We start from the raw sequence: 23,329 nt of genomic DNA on the forward strand, positions 1-23,329 counted from the left end.
CCCCCCCGACTCCACTGCCAGCCACAGGCTCTCCATCCCCTGCAAGCATCAGGTCCTGGTATCACCTGGGGTTGCCATGGATACTCCCATCACCTTGTACCCCCAAGATTGAAAGGGATCAGATTCAGGGGACTCAAAGAGTTTTTAATCACAGAAAAACACAAGGAACATTATGGGGCACCACCTCCACCTGAGGCTGTGTGGGGCTCTGAGTCCTGCCCCTGCTCAGCAACCTCTAGTGGCAAGTCACAGCTGTACAAGTGAAGGACAGTCAGAGATGTTTTTTCATCATAACTTGTGACTGCTCCACGAAGTGGAACAACACTAAAGCCGATTAACATTTGTGCAGCTTATAGTGTAAGATGTAAAAAGGCCATTAGTGTCAACAAGGAAACAAAGGAGTGATGGAAGTGCAATTTTTAAACTGCCAAGAGAAGTGGATGCAGGGATTGGGAACACAAGCAGGCTTGTAATCATTCTAATGCCTGTAGGGACAAAATGTCCTATTCACCCAGGATTACAACCATGCAAACTATACTTTCCCTTTCTCTAATGCATTTGTCTTGTGTAATGAAGGATTGGGTTGCTCTTGTTTGTTGGAGGAAAAGAAAAACTGAGTATTAGAAACTTTAAAAAGTACAACACTGAGTAATGAAAAGCTGAGGAAATTAACTTCTTAAGTATAAGCATCAATATGAAAAGGGTGGAACTGGAATCTTTATGATATGACTTGTTTTTTGTTTAATATACATAGTTTTAAACACAATTGGGTTTGTTATTTGTGAGTGAACAGGGACAGCAAAGAGGGAAGTTTGCAAATAGTCCACTGGGAACAAGAGAAGGAAGAGGAAGAGGAGCCAGACACCAGGCACCAGATCTTGGTCCAGGAAGGTAAGTGAGCCAGGGATACCTGTGTATTTGGCTTGCTGAGTGTTTGTTAGATGAGCTGTATGTTTTGGGCATGTGCTCTGAGCCCTGGGGAGTGCTATTAGCTAAGTGATTGCTGGGTGATTGTTGCCTGTGCCTGACAAAAGCCCTAACAAGGGGGCAGGGTATAAAAGGAGACTCCCTGAGTGACCAGGGAGCACTCAAACAGCGTCAGCAAACAGAGTAGTTTAGAAGCAGTTCATGAGTCAATTTGCCACCACCTTCCTTGCAGGGGAGCCTTTAAGGTAAGCTCTTACTTTAATTAAGAGTAGCTAATCTACATATATTTAGTGTAAGTAGCTAAAAGTTATCAGTTAGACCAATACTTAAGTCCCTCACTTAACTAGTGTCCTGAAAGGAGAGTTTATTAGGGAATTCCCTGGAAATTCTCTCACCTTTCTTCTCTGTAAGCTTGGTGAGTGGAAGCAGGGAAAAGAGAACCTTTTGGGACCCAGAAGCAGCGAACAGGCCAGCTTATGGAGGAGTTTCATAGGTCTGCTTGGAAAGAGGGGAAGGAAGAGAGTCCTAAAGCAATGGCTGGAGGATGTTGCAATGCCAGAGCCACGGCCACTGCCAGCTCTTCCTCTGTTTGCACCTGTGAGGTGTCTGTCCTGACAGGACAGCTCACCATAGATGCTTCTTCCCAGGTCCTGCTTTGACACTGTGGAGACTGCAGCTTGTAGGTTCCTTCCAGTGACAGCCAGATGGGGGGTGCCTGCAATGTGAGTGGTGCCTTTTGGTGTCTGTCAGGAAGCAGGCAAGAGAGCTACAGGAGGAGGTGGCAGGAGAACCCTCCTCTGCCATAAGGATTTAATCAATTTAATGTTGAAGGAGACCTCTAGGACTAAAAAGAAAGGATTGCCAGAGGCAGCACTAGAGAAGGAAAAGTACATGGACTCCCAGAAAGGTAGAAGCTGAAAGATTGTGACCTCTGGCAGAAGAAAAGATATGGAGCATATTCCACTGATGGAAGAGGACAGACCAGGCCTCCCCAAAGTTGGGAGGAGTGAGCCCACTGCCTTCAAGATGAAGCAATAGGTGGTTGTCATTGGAGATTCCCTTCTATAGGAAATGGAGGCATCCATCTGCAAGCCTGACCTGTTGTCCCAGGAGATCTGCTGCTTGCCCAGAGCCAAGATCTGAGGTGTCATGAATGAATTACCAAGACTCATCCAGTCCTCTACCACTCCATGCTGCTCATCAATGCGGGCACCAGTGGTACTGGCAGGGAGGACCCTGGGCAGATCAAAAGTGACTACAGGGCTCTGGGTGCAAGGGAAGTGCACAGGGGCTCAAGTGTTGTTCTCCTTGATCCTTCTAGTCAAGGGGAAGGGCCCAGGCAGGTGCAGACACATCAATGTGCAGATGATTTCACCAGCATGACTTTGGCTATTTGACCATGGGATGTTGTAACAAGAAAAAGGATTGCTAGGAAGAGATGGGATCTGCCTGACAAAGACGGGGAAGAGCATCTTCTCAGGCAGGCTCACTAACCTAGTGAGGAGGGATTTAAATTATGTTCTCAGGGGGATGGAGACCAAAACCCCAAGGAAAGCGGGGAAATGAGTGACCTGGAGGAAACACATGCAGGAGGGGCAATAGGGGAAGCCTTGTCATTCTTCCTATGAAAGTAAAGCAATCAGCTTGTTACCTTGGGTGTCTGTACACAAATGCATGGAGCCTTAGAAACAAGCAAGAAGAATAATTGGAAGTCCTTACACACTCCCATAACGATGATGTGATTGGAATAACAGACTTGGTGGGACAACTCACATGACTGGACCATTGTCACAGACGGGTATAAATTGTGCAGGAAGAAGAGACAGGGGAGAAGAGGAGGAGGAGTTATGCTTTATGTAAAAAAGCTGTATGATTGCTCAGAGCTCCATTATGAAGCTAGAGATAGGCCTGTTGAAAATATCTGGGTTAGGGTCAGAAGGGAGAGCAACAGAGGTGATGTCATGGTGGGTGTCTGCTATAGACCACCAGACCAGGAAGATAAGATGGATAAGGCTTTCTTTAAACAGCTAGCAGAAGTTTCCTGATCATAGGCCCTGGTTCTCATGGGACTTCAATCACCCTGACATCTGGTAGGAGAGCAATACAGCAGTGCACAGGCAATCCAGGAAGTTTTAGGAGAGTGTTGGGGACAACTTCCTGGTGCAAGTTTTGGAGAGAGAAACTATAAGCTATGCTCCTCCTGACCCGCTGCTCACAAATAGGGAAGAATTGGTTGGGAATGTAGTAGAATCATACAAAATTACAGTCAAGTTCAATCCTTTTTGGAACAACCCTTCAGGTAGTTGAAGGCTGCTATGAAATTCCCCCTCAGCACTCTACCCCTGGCCCATGAACTGGATGTGATTCACCCAAAGGTGCTGAGGCTGATGTGATTGCAGAGCTGTTATCCATTATCTCTGAAAACTCATGGCCATTGGGAGTGATTCCAGATGATTGAAAAAGGGCAAATATAGTGTTAATCTTTAAAGGAAAGAAGGGGAGAAGAAGGAGCATCCAGGGAACTACAGACTGGTCAGCATCACCTCAGTCCCTGGAAAAAATCATGGAGCAGGTCTACAAGGAATCCATTTCTAAGCACTTGGAGAAGTTGGTGATTGGCAGAGATCCAGGTTTTCTGTTTGCCATAGAAAAACATGATAAAACACTGATTTTCTTCTTTAAAGTGACATAGAAGGCACCACATGCATGTGTCAGGCAGTGGTGGAGAGCAGCTCCCACTAGTAAGTCTGCAGGGTGGGATATAGAAGACACAAGAAGGCAGGGCGGTGCATAAGCAATGTGGGGTGGGACTGCTGGGGGGCAGATTGAGGTGATGGCAGCTACAGTGAGGGAGAGAGTGGGACAGGGCTGATGGCTGAGTTTGCTGCCCAGCCAGGGGTGACCCCAGGGCTGGGGTGGGAATACATGGCCATGAGGCCCAGCTGAGGGGCAAGAGGGAGCTATGGGCGGCTGGTGGTGGACCAGCTCCCCACAACACATTGGGAGTGCATGGGGGGGGGGCACATTCCCTTGTACATTTGTCCACTCACAATGGGGCATGGGGCTGCAGCCTGGCTGCCTCCATGGCCCAGCAAGTGAGCCCCAGCTTGAGAGGGTGGTATAGGGTAGGGAGACTCAGTTCTGCCACCACTGGGACCCTCACACCAGCTGTGCTACCCCCTGCCTGCCTGGCAGTAGCAAGGGAACACAATTCCATGCTGCCACCAGCCCTATTGCTGCCAGGTTGGCAGGGCCACCTCATCATGGTTATGTGACTGGCATGGCACCCCTGGTGGTGGTGGCAGTGGCAGTGGCAGCAGCACTGAGCCTCTCTGCCTGGCTACACCCTCCTGCAACAGGTCCTGCATGCTGGGTCATGGAGGTCCCTGGCAGGAGGGCAGCAGAATGGTGCATCCTCCATCTGTCCCTGCACCCCATGGGCTCCAACTGGGCTCCACCCTGGCCATGCTACCGAGGGGGGCAGACTCTGTACTCTGCTCCAGCTGCAGTACCTGCTGCCTCCTGCACGTAGCAATTGGGGTTCAGGCACTTCTGGGAGGGCCATAGGGGGCTGTGGACCCGAGCCCTTCTTCTGTACCCCTTACAGCTGGGGGTCTCCACTGGCAGGGCTGGTGGGGGCAGAGGGCTGTGGGTTGAGAATGAGGGGCACCAGCAAGGATAGGGGGGTGCAGGTCAGGAGTTAGGGGCACCAGAAGTGATGAAGGGGTGGGGGGCAGCAGACTGGGAGTGAGGGGCACCAGCAGGGCTGGGGGGTTTGTGGCTTGGGAGTGACAGGCAATGGTATAAGCAAGGGCAGGGTGCCAGCATATCAGGGCTGCTCAGCACCACAAAGCAGGGGGGAGGGGTTGAGGCTAGCAAGGGGCCTCAGTCGCAGCTGGAGCCACATCTTGGTAAGTGAAGGGAGCAGAGGGTGCTCTGATTTTCCATGATAAAAAAACAAAATCAAATGCCAACATATACAGTTATTTAAAATTTATTTTATTATAATGATTAAGGCATTGGTAGGCTTTCACACTGCTTTATAATTGTAAATATAAAAATAAAATAATGTGTTCAAGTGATACCTCTCCTCTCTCTCTCTACACACACATGTGCATGCACACACACACAAAAATTATTAGCATTTCATTTTAATCATGGAAAACCACATATTTTGGGTTTTTAAATCAGAGATTTTTGGATTATTTTATATCAGAGAATCTGGGATTTTTAAACAGAGAAAACCAAGATCCCTGGTTATTAGAAACAGCACGGATTTACCAAGGGCAAGTCATGCCAGACCTATTTGACTGCTTTCTATGATGAGATGAGTGGTTCTATGGATGCAGGGAGAGCAGTGGACATGTTATATCTTGATTTTAGTAAAGCTTTTAATACAGTCTCCCACAACATCCTTGCAAGCATGCTAAGGAAGTATGGACTGGATGAATGGACTGTAAAGTGGACTAGAAAACTGGCTTGATCATCGAGCTCAGACTGTAGTAATCAATGGCTCAATGTCTAGCTGGCAGCCGATATCAAGTGGAGTGCCCCAGGGGGTGGGTCCTGGAGCCAGTTTTGTTCAATATCTTCGTCAATGACCTGGAAGATGGGATGGAGTTAACCCTCAGCAAGTTTGCAAATGACACTAAGCTGGGGAGAGTAGTAGGTACATTGAAGGATAGGGTACGGTTAGGATTCAGAAACCTAGGCAAATTGGAGGACTGGACCAAAAGAAATCTCATGAGGTTCAATAAGGTCAAATGCAAAGTCCTGCACTTAGGTTGGGGACTGACTGACTAAGCAGCAGCTTTGCAGAAAAGGACCTAGGGGTTGCAGTGGACAATATGAATATGAGTCGATAGTGTCCCCTTGCTGTCAAGAAGGCTAACAGGATACTGGGTTGCATTAGTAGAAGCACTGCCAGCAGATTAAGTGAAGTGATTTTTCCCCTCTATTCAACAATGGCAAGGCCACATCTGGGGACTGGGTCCAGTTTTGGGCCCCTCACTACAGAAAGGATGTGGACAAATTGGAGGGTAACAAAAATGTTTAGCAGGTTGGGGCACATGACTTACAAGAAGAGACTGAGGGAACTGGGTTTATTTAGTCTGGAGAAGAGAAGACTAAGGGGAATTTAATAGCAGCCTTCAACTATTTGAAGGGTGGTTACAAAAAAGATGGAGATAGACTGTTTTCAATGATGGCAGATAACAGACAAAGGAGCAATGGTCTCAAGTTGCAGCAAGGGAAGTTTAAGTGAGAGATTAGGAAAACCTTTCTTACTAGGAGGGTAGTAAAGCATTGGAACAGGATATCCAGAGAAGTTGTGGGCTCTCCATCTTTGGAGGTTTTTAAGACCTGGTTAGATAATGTCTTCCTTGGCTGAGATGATCTAATTGGGGCTGATCTTGTTTGAGCAGGAGGTTGAACTAGATGACCTCCTGAGGTCCCTTCCAACCCTAATTTTCTCTGATACTAAGCCTGTCACCTAATCAGAGATATCTATTTAATTGTATTAGTCTTAAAGTGAAGTAGAAGGCAGGGTAGATTTAAACCATATATATTAACTAAAGTGTGCGTGTGTGTGTGTGTGTGTGTGTGTGTGTAGGCAAGATTTAGCTCAGAAAAGGTTGTGTTATGTGTGTGTATCTATATATCTGTATCTATACTGATATATATCTATTAGGGCTGTGTGAAGCTTTGGTCAGCGATTCAATTCAGCAGAGATTCTGCCCAATTCGGTGGCTGAATTTCTGAATCTGAAGTGAATCAGGAGAACCTTTAATCACTCCAAATCAAATCGGAATCCTCCAAATCAATTCAGAAGGATTCGATGATTCAGACATAGACTCAACTTTAAATGTTTTTTCTATATACTTCAAGGTACCAGGTAGCTTGTGAATGCTGAGATGGTGGTGCAGATGGAGCATCCCACAGGAATGCAGGGGCGGGTACCCAGCACACTCAGCAGCAGACCTCAAAGTGGACGAGAAGCACTTCCAGTCCGCTTCCAGGTCTGCCCGGGAGCGTACTGGGGGCCCACCCTCCACACCTCCAAGCTTGGTGACTGGGGCCTTCTGGGTCTGGGGGGGCACCTGGGGTCCCCCTGCAGCCTATCGCCGAGCCGGGGAGGATGCGGGGTGGGGTGGGGGGGGACCCTGCATACTCAGTGGCGGACCTGGACATGGACTGGAAGTATTTCCAGTCCACTTTCGGGTTCACTGCCAAGCATGCAGCCTCCCCCCTCTTGTGGGATGCTCCATCTGCCCCACCATCGCAGTGTTCATGAGCCATGCCTAGTATGTAGAAAAGCCTCGAGGTATGCATAAAAAACATTTAAAGGTGTGTCTATGGCCGAATGGCTGATTCTCCAAATCAGCATTGAATCTTCAGATTCAGATTCAGCCAAATCGAATCAGGGACAGTGATCTGAATCAGCTAATCAAATCACTATCCCTGATTCAGGCCAAATCTGAATCTAGTATGGCTCATTTCACCCACCCCGATAGCTATATATATATAAAACCAAAGTAGGTAGCTATATATATCTACTTTGGTTATTTTATAAGTTACCAATATACCCCACTTTCTACCTAATCAAAGACAAATTCCACGGCATGGATCAAACCTGGGACACTGAAAAACACAAACTATTTCTCAAAAATATGTGCCAAAGGACGATAACATTAGTAAATCAATTAGTATTGGATTTCAGTGCTACATCAGTATTTGCTGAGGTTTTGCTGATGTTACTGTTCAGTGAGGTCTAAGCTGACAGTGAGATGAGATTGTTCTTAAAATGTGACCAAGTAGGAAGAGGAAAGGGACTAGAAGGAAACAAAAGCAAGGAAGTAGGTAAGTAGACCTATCATCTTTCCTCCACTCTTGCTGAGGTTATGTGAAGTCCTTGAAAATAGATACCTTTCATTTTTTTTAAACTGAGATCTCATTCTTGAAAATGATACACTGTCCTGGGAATTTTGATCTGGTCAATCTTTTGCATTCCCTAAAAGTTGGTCATGTTCTCAAAGAACTCAGGCCAAGGTGATGAAATGTCCATTATAAACAGTTTTCTATTCGTTTCTAACAAAAAATGCTGTCTTTTAAAATTATAAATCCACTGATCAATCAATGTCTTCCTATTTTGCCATCAAAAACAAGATTCTGAAGTACAGTAATGGCTCTGCTACACTTCTGCAAAAGTGTAATTTGTTTTTTTCATGCACTTGCACAATTGATTATTCTAGGTCACTAAACTGTTTTGAATGAATGTTTACATTTAGTTGCAATTTAAGAACACAATGAACTATGCTTCCAGTAATTCCCAGGTATGGAGGTGATAATAATTTCCTAACTTACTCATTTGAAAAAATGCAATACTCTAAATGATGACAGCTCAAGCCAGTTATATTGCTTTCTCTCTTGTTATTCTGTAAACTAATTTGGAAAGATAGAATATTCTTTCATTACCTCTGACTTGTAATCATTGCTTCAGTCCCAGTTTATTAGGAGATCCACTCACAATGAACTAGAATCATTGGGTGCCTGTAGATGTGCAGGATGCCTGCTCCAACATGCTATAATTACAGCGTGTCAGAGCAGACTTGGTTAGTCAAGTCTGCTGGAGTGTGCTCCAGCAACATGCTCCAGCAGCCTCAGCATCTTGTGTAGTCGGTGTTTCTGCACTTCAAAATGGTGGTGGGGACACCTGAACTAAAGATCATTTGACAAGCTTTAGTTACAGTACTCCCACCTCCATTCTGAAGCTTGGGATGCAGAATACACAAGATGCTGCAGGTGCTTTTATTAGAGTGACTCGTAAGAGCCACTCTAATTAAAGCACCTCCCACCTCTGCCTCGTAGCATGTGTAAAGATGCCCATTGGATCAAATTCATCCTTGACATAACTCCAGGGGAATCAATGTCCATTACATGCAAATTGAACCAGTTGTATGTGGCTTTTGCTGCTGTGTTAAATCAGAACACTTGATCATGTAATCCTGATTTTTTCCCATGGAGGTCTAACAAGGCTCCTATGAAAGCAAAATCTCCCACACTCCTGAGTACATATAGTACATACTTTTGCAAATAGCCATACTGACTTTATTTTAAAGTATTTGGGATCAGATTATCAATCACTTAATTTCACTGGTTAACAGTCACTGGCATAAGTTATTTCACTGACTGAAATGGGACTTTTGGTATAAATGGCAGCTAACCAGTGGGAATAAGAGGTTGAAAATCTTACCTTTGGGGAGTACTGTACTACATGCTATAAATTAGGTGCAAGCACTGGGCCCTTACTTGTGTTGTTATATTAACCAGGCATTCCTGAGGGGACAAAAGGAGATTTTTCCAGTCAACAATATTTTAATGAACTAATGAAGCCCAACTATTTGGCACAATTTTAGATTAAAATAATAAGGTGTTAAGTGAAAAACCAATATAAAAATGTAACATGCTGATCTTTGAAACTTAACGTGCAAGGAACTGCTGGCAAAATATATATACTTGTGTTCTAGATTCTTTAAAAATCTAGTTGGCAAGTTACTTACCTCAAAAAAGGACCAAAAACTCTTATCTACATAATTTCAACCTGTTCCTTTATTATTTTCACCATCAGCTCCCTTTAAAGAAAACATCTCACAGGCCTCTTTGAAAATTCATTTTTTTTATTCTCCAATTTAATAGAGCTCAAATATAGTTCTAGGAAGGAATCAAGGGCCTGAGGAGGCTGACAATTTATATGCTGATGTATATATTTGATCATTTTTTTATGCATCCTGAGATGAGTGCCATCATGGGAATGCATAGTTTATTTTAAGTTGGTAAGCACAATAAGTAGTTTCTTCAAACTATATACTGGCCTGGGAAGAAGCTAAAGAATATAAGGGTCAGTGATACTGGTTGTGACAGTTGCATTTAAAACTAATTGGACAGAAGCGAAAAATACAGCTGTCCAAATAAATCTATTGGCATCTGCAGTTTCCCACTCTTCACATTTCAGTATGCTGACATTATTGTTGTATGTAGGGAATTTTAAAAGGACTATAGGTCATCTATACCTAGGCTGTGAAGCCAACTTAGCTGTACATTTGTGTGTGATTTCTTTTCTCCTCTCCTCCCTGCCTTATGCTAGCTGAAAAATCAACAGCTGTGACAGTTTATGACATTTGATGAGCTGTAGCATCCAGGTGACAAGTTCTGCAATATAGTAATCCATTAGTGGTTGCAGGACTTTAGCTGCTGGCTCCAGCTGGCCATATGCCTGACTAATCCACTGGATGAGCTAGTTTAAAGCTGTGGAACGGTCTGTGGGGCTATCTCTGTTTAGGCTGCCATGAGCTGGCTGGGATTTCTCTTCCTCCTAAATGTCATTATGTCTTTGTTCATTTATGACTGGATAGAATTAATTCACTGTGACAAATTCCAGAGTAAGGTCCCCTGAAAATTCTTAATCAGATACTGTATTTATTGGCCCTTGTCATAGTGAATGGAGGTAGCAGCTAACGACTATTTATACCTACTGTGCACATCTTTATATCACTCTTAAGGTACCTGATCCAAGCTTATCCAAGAGGCCCCCAAACACCTTGTTCAGACCCTAAATTAACCTTTCAACTAAAGTGTTTATTTTCAGTGCAATTAACATTTGGCCCATGGAAACTCAATGTAGCAAATGGATTTGCTTTTACTCTTTGATCTGTAGCTGCTATTTCACACCGGTGCCAAGTTTTGTTCCTCCTTATGAGGAAAACAACTTAAGCGTCCCTAGCAAAAAAATATTCAAGGTTCAGTAGAAAGATGAGATTTATGGTTTCCTTTCCTCCAAAAATTCTTGCCCAATTCTGTTAAGATGTGATGGGCTTTTCTTTTCCCTGGTTCAAAACCCCCCAATATTTGGGTTCTGAATAGGAAATATATATATGCCAGACTTTTCTGTCACATGTTAAGGTTCAAAACATCTCTTTCATTTTTTCCAATTCTGCTGCAACCACCCACAGATCAATATAGAAATATCTGAATGTTTGAATGCAGTAGTGAGTTTCAGATCAGCGGCATCAGATTTCAGGTTAGTAGTAATCTATTTGCTCATTATGGTTCTGAACTGCAGCTGAGCATTGCACTGTGTCAATATAGATGGATGGACAGTTAGAAAATGCAGTCTCCTTATACAGATCCACTGTCAATGCCTTTTATTTGCATAAATGATGAGTATATAGATTTTTAGCGCAGTGTTTCTAAAACTATTTTAACTGTCCTTCTGGGTCACTTTGTGTATAGTGTTTTTATGCTGTGCACAGTTTTAGAACAACAATGGTACTAAGGTTTGAAACAAAACCCAACACCATCAGAGAAATTATTACTGAAATTTGCTGCTTTAACTATTAGCCTTAACATTAAGCCTCATGCCTGACAGCAGTACATAAGGTTCTCTATAAAGTGATCCTACAGTAGTTGTGGTATGGACAGCACTATTTAGGATACCACTTCAGGAATGTAAGAGGTAATAATTTTAGCTTCCAGAAGATGCATAAATTCAACTTATGCTAACAGAAGTCAACTCCATTCTGCCTGAGAACATCACAGTCTGACCTGTTTTCTCTTATACTCAAATAACTCTAAAACAGGAGTAACTCTTTTCAAATGAACAGGGTAAGCTGCACAGGTGCTGTAGTTTCGATAGAAACAGCAGGAAGATTTCCAGTATGGCTTCTCTCAGACTATGTACTGGCTAATTAGCCCTCATTCCTAATGTGAAATAATACAAATTAAGTAGAAATTCAGACAATGGTATTGGAATATGGATCTGTGTAAACAAAGCAATAGAAAGAGCAGATTAAGTTTCTGTCAAACAGGGTGATGTCATATCAGTAAAATATTTTTTCCCCACATCCACATCTATCCCATTGCTTTGCCAAAGGACAGGAAATGGGCTAATAATGTCCTTATAAAGATTTCTCTGTCTTAGACTGTCTTTAACTTGTCCTTGTGAGAGAGTCTCTGAACTCACTGAAGGGCAGAAGTGCACCAAGGTAGCTCAGAACTGCCGATGGCAGTGGCCTATGGAGCAGAGGCAGCTTTCACGTGTGGATGGCATGGCTGGGCAGCAGTGGCAGAAACTGTTATTTTTGTGTCCTCCCTCTCAGTCAGCCCTGGGACTGCTGTTTCCCTCATCTTTCTCCCATCACACTTCTGCTGATGACTGGCATGCTTTCAAAACAGCCAAAGAACATTTATGCAATGCTTTTAGGGTTAACTCAGTTTAACAAAAACAAGGATACTGAATGGGAATTAAGTCAACTGGGAATTAGAGGAGTAGGTTATGGTAGTTAAAACCTAAAGAAAGAGATTTTTATGGGTTTTGGACCATCCTAAATACTTGCAGAGCAACACAGTTTTGTGCTCTATAATGAGGTAAAAAAAATCCCTACAAAGTGCACTTTTTGATAGGGCCAAACAGAAGCTAGCTCTGGCTTTTTAAAGCTTTGGGGTAGAGTTGAGAGATATCTAATAAGAATTGTTCAGGTTTAAACGTTTTTTCTGATACTTTACTGTGTATGATTTAAGTAGGTTATCTACATGTTCATTAAAGCACTTTGCAAATGTGCATTAAATTTAGTATCTCCACTGTGAGGTACTAGAAAAAAGTGCATTAGCCTATTTTAATAAGCATTAGCAAAAGCACATGGGTTTGATGTGATGCTTTAATGTGCATTAAAATATGCTAATGGACCGTGTGTAGACAAAACAAGAGGTGTGTGTGCACAACACTTTAAAGCAGGCTAAATGCTTTTGCACTGCTTTAATGGTGTTGGTATTTGGATGCCTCAGCAGTGTATTGTGCATTAATTCCAGCCACTGCAGGAAATTCTGCGGCATAATGCCCCTTAAATGGCTTGGGGCACAGAAAACTAGAACTGCCCCCAAAAGCCGCAGAGCAAAGTACTGGGCTCCATGCAGCTGCACAGCTCTGCAGGAAACCCTGCAGGCAGTCTGGCAGCAGCTTGGGAAAGCAGCTCCACCCAAGAAAAGCCACAAACCTGATCTTTTTCCTTTTTTTTCCCCCCTGGAGCCTGCCTGCCTGCTTGAGCTGCACAGGGGCCTGGTGCTTTTCTCCATGGACTGCCCGAGCTGGGTGGCTGTGGGCGGATGCTGCCTGGTGGGGGGGCTGCCACAGAGGGAAGCACCAGTCCCCCCACCCCCTCCCACAGCCAAGGGACCTCTCTGCCCACTGCCAGCTCACCCTCCCCTCCAACAGGGTGTGTGCATGACATGGGGTTTAATCAGCCCTAAATTGAAGCGTGTTTTTAAAAACCCATCACTTCAATTTAGGGCCCCCATTTCATCTACACACACACATGCGCATTAAAGTTAATGTGTAGACACGCCCAGTAACAATACAAGATAAATACGCCTGAGAAACAATAGCATGCACCTAACAAATAGAATTAAGTAAAAGGTAAAGGCGATCAAGCAGTCCTAAGGGGCTGGAATTTTCTTTCACTTAGATACTACTCATCTGCCTTCTGTCAACAAGCTCACATGTAAAATAACTGACAATTTCAAACTCTAAAAACAAGAAATCTAATACTTACCAAACCTACTTGACCTCCTGTTAAGGGTAGTAATTTAATTTGTTTATATCTCTTTTTCATGAGCACCAGCTGCCCGATCTCAAGGAGAGAGAGAGTGAACAAAAAAAAAGTTATTGATGATAAAAATATACTAGAGTTATGTTATTTCAAATGGCTTTAGTCCTGCAGAGGTAATACAAGACTCTGTATAATGCAGGAGTCTGTATGGATAGGTATCTTCAGTGGGATTGGGGCCACTGGTAGGTCAATGAAAGAATCTGTTTGTGCTTTTCCTCTTGAATGCATTGTATGTAATCCAAATGGAATATACAAGTAATAAATAGCCAACTGTGCTTCTAGACAAATTTTCCTTATTGTAGTGTACTTAGAGTGACCGGCAATCAGTGCTGATACCAGAATGTAAAACACCCGTTTATGCATCATACAATTTCTTATTTTCTTCAGCCAAGGTTTGTCATTATTAGTTAAGGGTACTCATTAGCATCAAGCATTTTTAAGGGGCTCATAGCATTAGGCGCCATAGGCTACATCTTTAAACAGCCTAAAATGATGACAACACAATACAAAACAAATTCTGATTTGATGTAAGTGTTCACTGTTGTCCTTGATTTGTTGTAAAGAACAGGATGTTTTCTGTTTTTAGCTGTGACTGGATTACCAATGAAAAGTAATTTTTAAACGTATTAATAGTTAGAACCACCACTCTTTACCTAGCTGTTTGCTTTATGGATTTGATCTCTTTTGGGAAATAGCTATATACATTTCTCTCATGATTCATTAAGCTAAAAATCTGGTTGAAGACTGGTCACCTTTTACTCATATGTGTTTGGAATAATCCTATAAAAGAAGAGCTCCTAATGACTACCAAAGAGCCCAGCATGTTGAAATGTCTTCCAATGCTAAAGTCTGTTGAAGTGTTCTAATTTAAGGCTTTTAAAACTTTCTTGTAATAACCGGGTTATCTGGGAAAGAATTAACAGATTATTTTTAAGGGCAAGAATAATTTAAAATGAAAAGCTAAGACAATATGTACATTAAGAAATCAAGCAGAGATGTTATTAGGAAGTTTCCCAAATAATTTATGTCCTGAATTTTATAAGTATTATAAGACATTACAGAAAAAGGAGGCAACAGGCAGATGTCAAATAAATGGAACAATTGTTTAGGATATATATTTTACTAACTGGTACAACACATGAATCAGAGTTGAAACCTCAATAATCATGTAGTCCGACCCCTTCCATAAATGCATCATGAGCTAGTTGTAAACCTTCCCAGACATATGCTTATCTACTCTCTTCTTGAAAAGCACAAATGAAGGAGATTCCATGATTTTCCCAGGCAATTTATGCTATTGTTTGACTGTACTCACATACATACAAAAAGGGGAACTTCCTCAAATCAACCTATTGTTAGTACTACATAGGTTCATATTAGTAAAGCACTGTCAGTGGCTTATAATGCCCACAGCTGGAATCTGTGTTTACCTAGTATGAACCACTTCTTCCTACGTTTTGTATATAACTGCCATTTCAACTGGAAACTTCCTTTTTTAGTTTTATGTTGTTCTTAAACAAAAACAAGACATAATACCTAAGGTGCAGGGAGAATGTCAGCTTTTGCTCATTACTAAGTGGCTTTTGCTGAATAGACTTTTGGTTTCATTATGTTTGTGTTATGACACCACCCGCCCCCCCCCGCCCCGATTTGTGAAGACAAATGCCATTTCTAATACTATATCATTATACTTTCATTGTGTACCTAGAAAGAAGAATGCCAACATGGCTAGAATTTTCCATTTTCTCCACCTTCAAACTGGCTACTAAATGCATTCAATTGATAGATGATGCTAGCGCATCAAAATTAGACAGTTACAGTAATACACAATTACACCTGGCCACATGTTCAAGCAATTAATGATGCACTATAATGTGAAACCAGCCACAAATTTTTTACACAAAAAATGTGTAGCAATTTTTCAGCTGGTTTTCATAGCACATTCAAATGAACATCTGGTTGGTTGGACCACACTGGGGGCTGCAGCTGGCTCCGGTACAGTCTGTACCAGTTGTCAATCAGCTGATTGTTGGCTGGATGTGGTACCAGGTACCATACCGTGGCTTGAATAGGTCAGCTGATTGTTGGCAGCATTAGGACTGCTCTGGGGCTGCCCCACATGGTCCTAATGTTGCTGAAGATCAGCTGATTGTTACTTTGTAGGGATGGCACTGGGGTTTGAGCCCCAGTACAGTTCCCTACCAGGGGACAATCAGCTGATTGTCAACAGCATGGGACTTCAGTGAGGTTCAAACCTGGGGTGTCCCTGAAAAGCAATGATGAACTGATCGTTAGCAGCATTGGGACTGCACTAGGCATCCCTGGTACATCCTTGATGCTACTAACAATCAGCTGATTGTTGGCTGGCTCCTGGGACCAGCTCAGGCTGGTTCAAGCCCTGCTGTGGTCCCTGTAGCCAGCCAGAAATCAACTGATCTTTGGCTGGATCAGGACTGCATCAGGTTTCAAACTGGTAATGGTATGGTCCTTCCAGCCAATGATCAGCTGTTTGTCAACAACACTGGGACCACATCAGGAAGCTCTTGTCTGGTCCTGAGGTTGTTGCTGATTAGCTGCATGTTGCCTCACTGGGACTGTACCATAGGCGGTTCCATGATCATGATCCTAGGCACCCACCCCCTACAGTGCCAAGTTGGGAGTGATTAGAGTCTGACCTGTACTCACAAAACTGGACATCCTGCCATGCAAGTATCGTCAGGCAGGATGTAAGATTGATGGGATTGAAGATCAGATCTTACTGTGCTTTTAAATGAACATCTGTCAATGGCTTAACTGTTCCGCTGACACCAAAAGTATCAAAAATGATGGGTTGATACATACAGAGGAAAAGCCACATTAAAAGTTATGAAGTCGGGGCAGAGAAAGAGTACAAACAGATGTGACATTTGGTCTGGCATACAAAAAACTAGAACTCTTGGTTCCAAAATGATACCTTTTATTAGACCTACTGGAAAATGGCAAGAAAATTGTCTTTTTCTGCAAGCTTTCAGGATCAAAGTCCCTTCATCAGGCTCTGGGAAAAGTGTAGATGGTAAAAGATGGTAAAAAGAAAATGGCAAGAAAAGGCATCAAACCCCAGCTGGCATCTCAGTGCTGCTCTCCCCCTCCCTCCACCCTTCCCCAACAGCTCAGGGGGGACTGGGCTGCATCAGCCCAGCCCACATCATGTGAAAAGTTAACCCTAGGGAACACAAGTTCCTTAAGACACTAACACAGAGCGCCTTCATCTAATATCTTATATGAGGAGGGTTAATTTTTTGCACAATTGTCCACTTCAAAAGTGCTCTGCAGCCATGCATGTGTGTCGCAACACAGCTGTAGAGTGCTTTCAAGGGCTCAATTGCATGAAAAATGTTACTTGTGTAAGTACCCTTAGAGACCAAGCTGGGCAGGAAATATACAGCTGGCCCTGGAGCCCAGTCTTATTACAGGGTACATTTATGCACAAAGAGGTGGCTTTATAAAATAGAAATTTCTGTATGTGGTACATCATGAGAGATTTGATGTAGTATTAAATTGTGTTTGAGAAACATGAACAGCTTAGTTTCCTTTGGTCTCTAAGCAGCAGTTTCAATAGAAGAACTGGAGAGTAACCTCTTGCTGGCTGATCCAATAGAAGTTATGGTCAGTCATTCTTAGCTTGAATATGTCCACGCACATTGACAGACAGTACAACCATGAAGGAAAAGATGATATAATCACTACCTTAATGAGAACGTGAATATCTCCTGTGGCTTTGGATGACTTGAAGTACCAGAAGCTCATCATACAATCTGACCTTGATTCTTTCCATCGGGAGCTTTTCACATGGGCTTTTTCTCCTCTTAATCCTATTGGTGTAGCTTCAAGATACAGAAATTGTCCTGAAAGTAAGAGTTATATGACATTAAAATGGTTTTGGACTTTCAGGTTATGTTTCATGGCCCAAACTCAGCAAAACTAAATGCAGAGAGATGTAAACCATATCACTTAAGGGTTAAAAAAGCCCCTTCTTTGGAACTTGTATCCCCAGGAAGAGGGTGAGGACAGCTTAACATTTTCAAGAGACTGGCTAGCAAACTGTCTGATAGGAGTCTCTGAAAAGACAGTGAACTGACATATTTTTCCACCCATGTTGACTGTATCCCCTTTTTCTAACAACACGACCTGCTTTTCAGGCTGTGCTGCCCATTAAATGACAGCATTTCCGATGCCAGCTGCAGCACCTTCCCTTTCACCTTCCCTTCCCTTTTTTGGGGCCCTTTCACCAACATAACTAGACGTCAGCCAAGTAGGCATCTAAAAGAAACTTGGGTGGAATTGAGAGGTGCGTCCAGACATGTGTGGACATTTGGTTCCCTGGGGACAAGTAGTGGCAGTGCACCTTGCACCACCACTTCTTGTCCCTGGGGAATGCCTGTGCCACACACACTTTGGCATGCAGCAAGTTGCCCCGGGTGGCATAGGGGAGGCTGGGGCCAGCACTATGTTGGCCCCAGCAGCCTTACCTAGGCTCCTGGGGGCTTCCTGGAGCTGCAGCCATGGCAATCCTGCTGGGCGGAGCCTCACCAGCAATTGCAACATGGCTCTGAGCAGCCAGCCCAGCTCCGCTTTTTAGCAATGCATGCTGCCCAAGTGGGTGCTGCTTCATTTTTTTTCCATATTTTTTTGACCTCTGGATATGCAGGGGGTCAAAAAACCCCCACAAAAAACCCCCAGAGCAGCGCATGCTTGCGCAGTGTGCCCTTGCAATGAAGAGAACTCTGGACTGTGTGGTATGTGGCACTACAAATGTGTTTGCACTCATCTGGACATGCCCATGGTGTCTAAGTCAGAAAAAGTGATCCAGAACCACTCCACTCCAGTAGCTACAATCCCTCTTAATTGCCTAATTTCAACAGGCACCTTCATTTTGTCCAAAAAAGAGAGTCCTTCATACCCAGGCTTAGGTTTCTGTGCAGTCTCCAAAATGATCCAGCTCAAGCATCCAACACTCAAGCACTGGAATTCAATCTCAAAGGGCCTTATGCATTGCAACACTGAGTGTTACAATGCCTATCTTTTAAGCACCTGGTCTGCATAATGGAACCCACAGTCCTGAGTCAGATGTCTGAGCTTCCTAAACAATGCACCAAGAGTTTGAAGTAGCACTATGGGATTGACAGACATGGGACTCTGAGTAGCCATTACGGAAACACTAACTGGAAACAGAAGTTGTCTATAGAGTGTGATCAGCTGTGCCACAATATGTCATGCCACAGTTGATCGTGCTCAAGGACATCTACAGGCACCCTCACTTGGGCTTTTCTCCCACTTGCAGATGTGCCCCTGTGTTTGGAAGTTTCCTTCCTTCCCTCTTGTAGATACATGTGCGGGCAAATCACTCTACATGGGATTTCCCCTATCCCTGTCTGCAAGCACAGAGGGAGTAAACTCCCATAGGGTTCCCCCCCTCTGCATCTATGGCCTATGCCCATGCAGAGGGATTCTACTGGCACACATATCACTTCTGCATGGGGGAAGGAAACCCTGCTTGCAGACATATGCCCTATGTCGGGGCAAAACAGTGACTTTCTCTGCTTATCCAGACATATCCCTGAAGATCCCTCAGATGCATCTAGGTAGGCAGGGAAAACAGGGAAGGCACTCCCAAGGCTGGAGGGAATTTGCCTGGGAATTCTCAGGGTGTGCAAAAACTAAGCCCCTCAAACCCACAGACCCTGTGCCTCAGGTCGCTGGAGAGGACAGGCACCTTCAGGCTGCCTTTACTCTCCTACCCTTAACACACAGATGTGGGTCACAATGAAGTGGCCCAATTTATTACTATATTCTGTCATTGCCACAAATTTGAGCATTTGTGATGTGACAGAAGGTATGGATCTCTTATTTGCTTTCACTTTGTACCACCCTAAAAATTTTTACAGTGGCTCAAAGGTGATGTCTGTTTCTACCCATTGAGGCCAGGATGCATCTTAAATATGTCCCCTCAAGAAATCACTTCTTCCTAGGGCTGTGCAAAACAGCATCATTCCACTTCAACGTCCATTTCGACGTTTCAACGGAACAGTGTTTCATTTAGAGTTTTGTTTGGGAGGAGTCGGCAGAGCCCTGCAGTCCTCCCAGGATCAAGGCGGCACCAGTCCCTGCACGGGCTGATATGCCCCAGGCTCCGTACCGGAGCCAGCCTGAGGGGGTGCAGGGCCAGCTCATGGGGGTACCCTCCCCCACCCCAGGATCAAAACACATCGAAACAGCTTTGAAACGAAACACAGGGCAAAATTTCACATGGCTCTACTTCTTCCACCTCAGAAAGGACCGTGTGGAACTTGGAGCACTTATAGCCTCTCTTTCAAGCTCCAAGTAGGGCTGACTTCTCTTTTAAAGCATAGAGAATGAAGAGTGCACTGTCTTTAACCTGTTTAAATTCGCTGATGACACCAAAATTTGGGGGGAGGTGAGCACGCTAGCAGGGAGTGAGAGATTGCAGAAGGATCTGGATAGGTTACAGGGACGGGCTAACAGGAACAGGATGCGTTTCAATACGGACAAGTGCAGGGTGCTGCACTTGGGCTGTAGGAACCAGCAGCACACTTACACAATGGGGAACTCCCTACTTGAGAGCACGGAGGCAGAAAGAGATCTTGGAGTCATTATTGACTCCAAGATGAACATGGGCCGACAATGCGAGGTCATGGTTGGCAGGGCTAACCGGACCTTGTCGTGCATCCACAGGTGCATCTCGAGTAGAGCCAAGGAGGTGATCCTCCCCCTCTATGCGACGCTGGTCAGGCCACAGCTGGAGTATTGTGTCCAGTTCTGTGCGCCCCATTTCAAGAGGGATGTGGACAACATGGAGAGGGTCCAGAGGAGGGCCACCCGCATGATCCGGGGACAACAGGGCAGACCCTACAGTGAGAGACTGCGGGACCTGAACCTGTTCAGCCTCCACAAGAGAAGGCTGAGGGGGGACCTGGTGACCGTCTATAAACTCACTAGGGGGGACCAGAAGGGTTTGGGGGAGACGCTGTTTCCCCTAGCGCCCGCTGGCATAACAAGGAGTAATGGGCACAAGTTGATGGAGAGGAGGTATAGATTGGACATCCGCAAAAACTACTTCACAGTTAGGGCGGCTAGGAGCTGGAACCAACTTCCAAGGGAAGTGGTGCTGGCCCCTACCCTGGGGGTCTTTAAGAAGAGGCTGGATGCCTACCTGGCTGGACTCATTTGAGTCCCGTTTTTGTTTTGGGGTTTTGTTGTTCTCCCGCCCTGGCGGGGGGTCGGGCTAGAAGATCTCCTTGGTCCCTTCCGACCCTAAATCTATGAATCTATGAATTTATGTAAAATATGGATTTAAACAATCAGCTAGTTGTCAAAGCACTCATAGGGCACGTCCACATATTCAAGCACATGCGCTTGCAGCAGCTCAAATAGAAGCGGTGCAATTTTGTGCCGGGGTTTTTTGCCTCAGCACTGTGGGGATTGGGGGAGTCGGGGGGGCAGATGGGGGTAGGGATGGGCAGGGCTGGGGGAGCTGGCAGGGACAGCGGGGGTCCTCCCCATAGTCCCCTCCCCCCTCCTCCAGCTCCCCCCGACCCCTTACTTATGGCACTGGAGCCCTGGTGCTGAAGCAAGTGCTTCAGCACCAGGGCAAGGGGCCAACCATAGAGATGATTTGGCAGCCAGAGTGTCTCTGTGGAGGACCCAGCCTCCAGTCGCCTCAGGGCATGGTACAGGACCGTGCCCTGCCCCACTTTTTTAAACTTTGGTTTTTTTAGACCCGTGGATATCCAGGGGTCTAACTTTTTCCCCATGCTGCAAACTTGCAGCATGGGGAACATTTTTTCATTCCCACATGTGCCTCTTGCCCCATCTTAAAGAGGTTTGAGATGGTGCAAGAGGCATGTGCGCGCTCATCTGGACGCACCCATAAGTGGTTAGACCCATGTTCACCTTCCACCTTAGTGGTTGGGGATTCAAGATATAGTTTTCAATCCTTTTATGCAGATGTAAGTATTTAACCCTACATCCTAAACAAGTGTTCTAATCACTACAATGTTGCATACAAAGGAGATGACAGCAGCACCAAAACCTTCACCCAGGTTTTAGTAGAAAGCTATAGTCACCTCTTCATTTTCTGCTGAGCCTGACAAGTTACCTATGCTATAAGAATACCTGCCAGATTGAGCCCCTCAGGGGAGGTAGGGAGAAGCATACAGTGTGTGTTAATCCTGATGAGGTTTAAGTGGGAAACAGGCTTCACCTGTCAAGAATGACACATGCATGGAAGCCTAACAACTTAAATACCTAGAGAACCTTAATGTTGAAAACTGAAAACCAACAGAGTTTAGGGGCCTCCAGAGTTAGGTGGTACCATAAATTGGTGTTTGGAGGATTGTAAATTGGAACTAAGGCATTGGAATTCTACCTAAATCTCTCTGTGGATCTGGGATTGAGTGGTTTCTGAATACTGCAGTTATAATACCAGCCAAAAAAGCTATAACAGATTGAGCTGAATGCTACTCTAGCTCGCCCATTATCAACACAATTAAATGATGTAAATGCAGATTATAAAGCCAAATTCTATTCTCACTTATATATTTAACAGTCTCATATGTAAATGAGCACATGATAATTTCAAGGCTACAGAGTAACTACTGAGGTGTAATCAAGGGCAAAACATGTCCTATGTTTTTCACTATTTTTATTACTGATGGTGTATGAATTAAGAAAAATATAGCTTACCTTTCAGATTCTAGGGTGAATTTGCAGGGCTAGCAATTTGAACAAGAGTCTTTTTATTTGTATGCCAAGAAAATTTGACATGAATGTCAAGGAGACACAATGACCATAGAACCAAACAATATCTTTTAAAACCCTGCATTTAAACCAGAACTGAGCTTTTTAAAAGCCAAAAAAGTGTGCAGCATGTTTTCTGTCCCCTGTATTTCTCTTGCACTTTCTTATTTTTGACACCATTAAATGTAAACAGCCTAGACTGTCTAAATTTGGCAATAAGTGTACAAATAAGCTTCAATGTTTATTTATCCCTACCTATTCCACACACAGGACTATTGCTTATCAAGTTGCCACAGGCTCCTAAATTCTCCTGTGTACACAATTGTAAATAAACTCTGGCCTTTTAAGATTCAACCATCCTCCTTCCAAAGCCCATCTTCACATAATATATCCTAGTGATTCCCTCTGGCAGCTGCTAAATTCAAACTCTTGGCTTCTGTGAGGAGTGAAAGATTTGAATTCCAAGCTCCAGCACTGTACATTTCAAATACAGGAGTGAACTTAAAATGCGGAAAGATATAGGAAAAGAATAGCAACCTGGATGCTCTGGGACAGAGGAAGAACGTTTTATGGAAAATGGTGAGAGCTGTAGCCACTCCAGCTACTTTCAATGAAGGGAGAATACAGGCTACTTTTGTAAAATGATTGACCTTTGTAGTTGGGACTCGGTCCTAGCAAATCGCTTGGGTCACTTATTTCCTGAAACATCCAGCTCATCTCTCTCTAGGACATACTGTTTAGGTACAATTTAGTAGTTAGATAGAAAAATATTTTTCTAGGCACAAGGGCATCTTGCTCCAGCTGGCTATCAATGAGTGCCTTACTATAATTTTGAAAAAGTCCACCTCACTGCATTAGCAGTGTCATTTAATAAAACCAAAGTTACAGAGCTGATGCCTCAGGCAGCTGGAAAGCACAGGCACCTTTAGACTGCCCATGCTCTCCTG

General features: G+C 44.1%; 1 protein-coding gene across 1 annotated transcript in view; it reads right to left on the minus strand.

The window, feature by feature from the left end:
- Positions 1–23,329, minus strand: part of MALRD1 (MAM and LDL receptor class A domain containing 1) — a 631,029-nt gene that overhangs the window by 294,319 nt on the left and 313,381 nt on the right. Inside the window, exon 28 of the mRNA XM_019507962.1 lies at positions 17,313–17,470. Coding sequence (XP_019363507.1) covers positions 17,313–17,470 — 158 coding nt within the window. The remainder of the gene's footprint in view (positions 1–17,312; positions 17,471–23,329) is intronic.

This window comes from Gavialis gangeticus, unplaced genomic scaffold (genome assembly GCF_001723915.1).
Source record: "Gavialis gangeticus isolate Ggan-Ray unplaced genomic scaffold, GavGan_comp1, whole genome shotgun sequence".
Taxonomy (NCBI): Eukaryota; Metazoa; Chordata; order Crocodylia; family Gavialidae; genus Gavialis; species Gavialis gangeticus.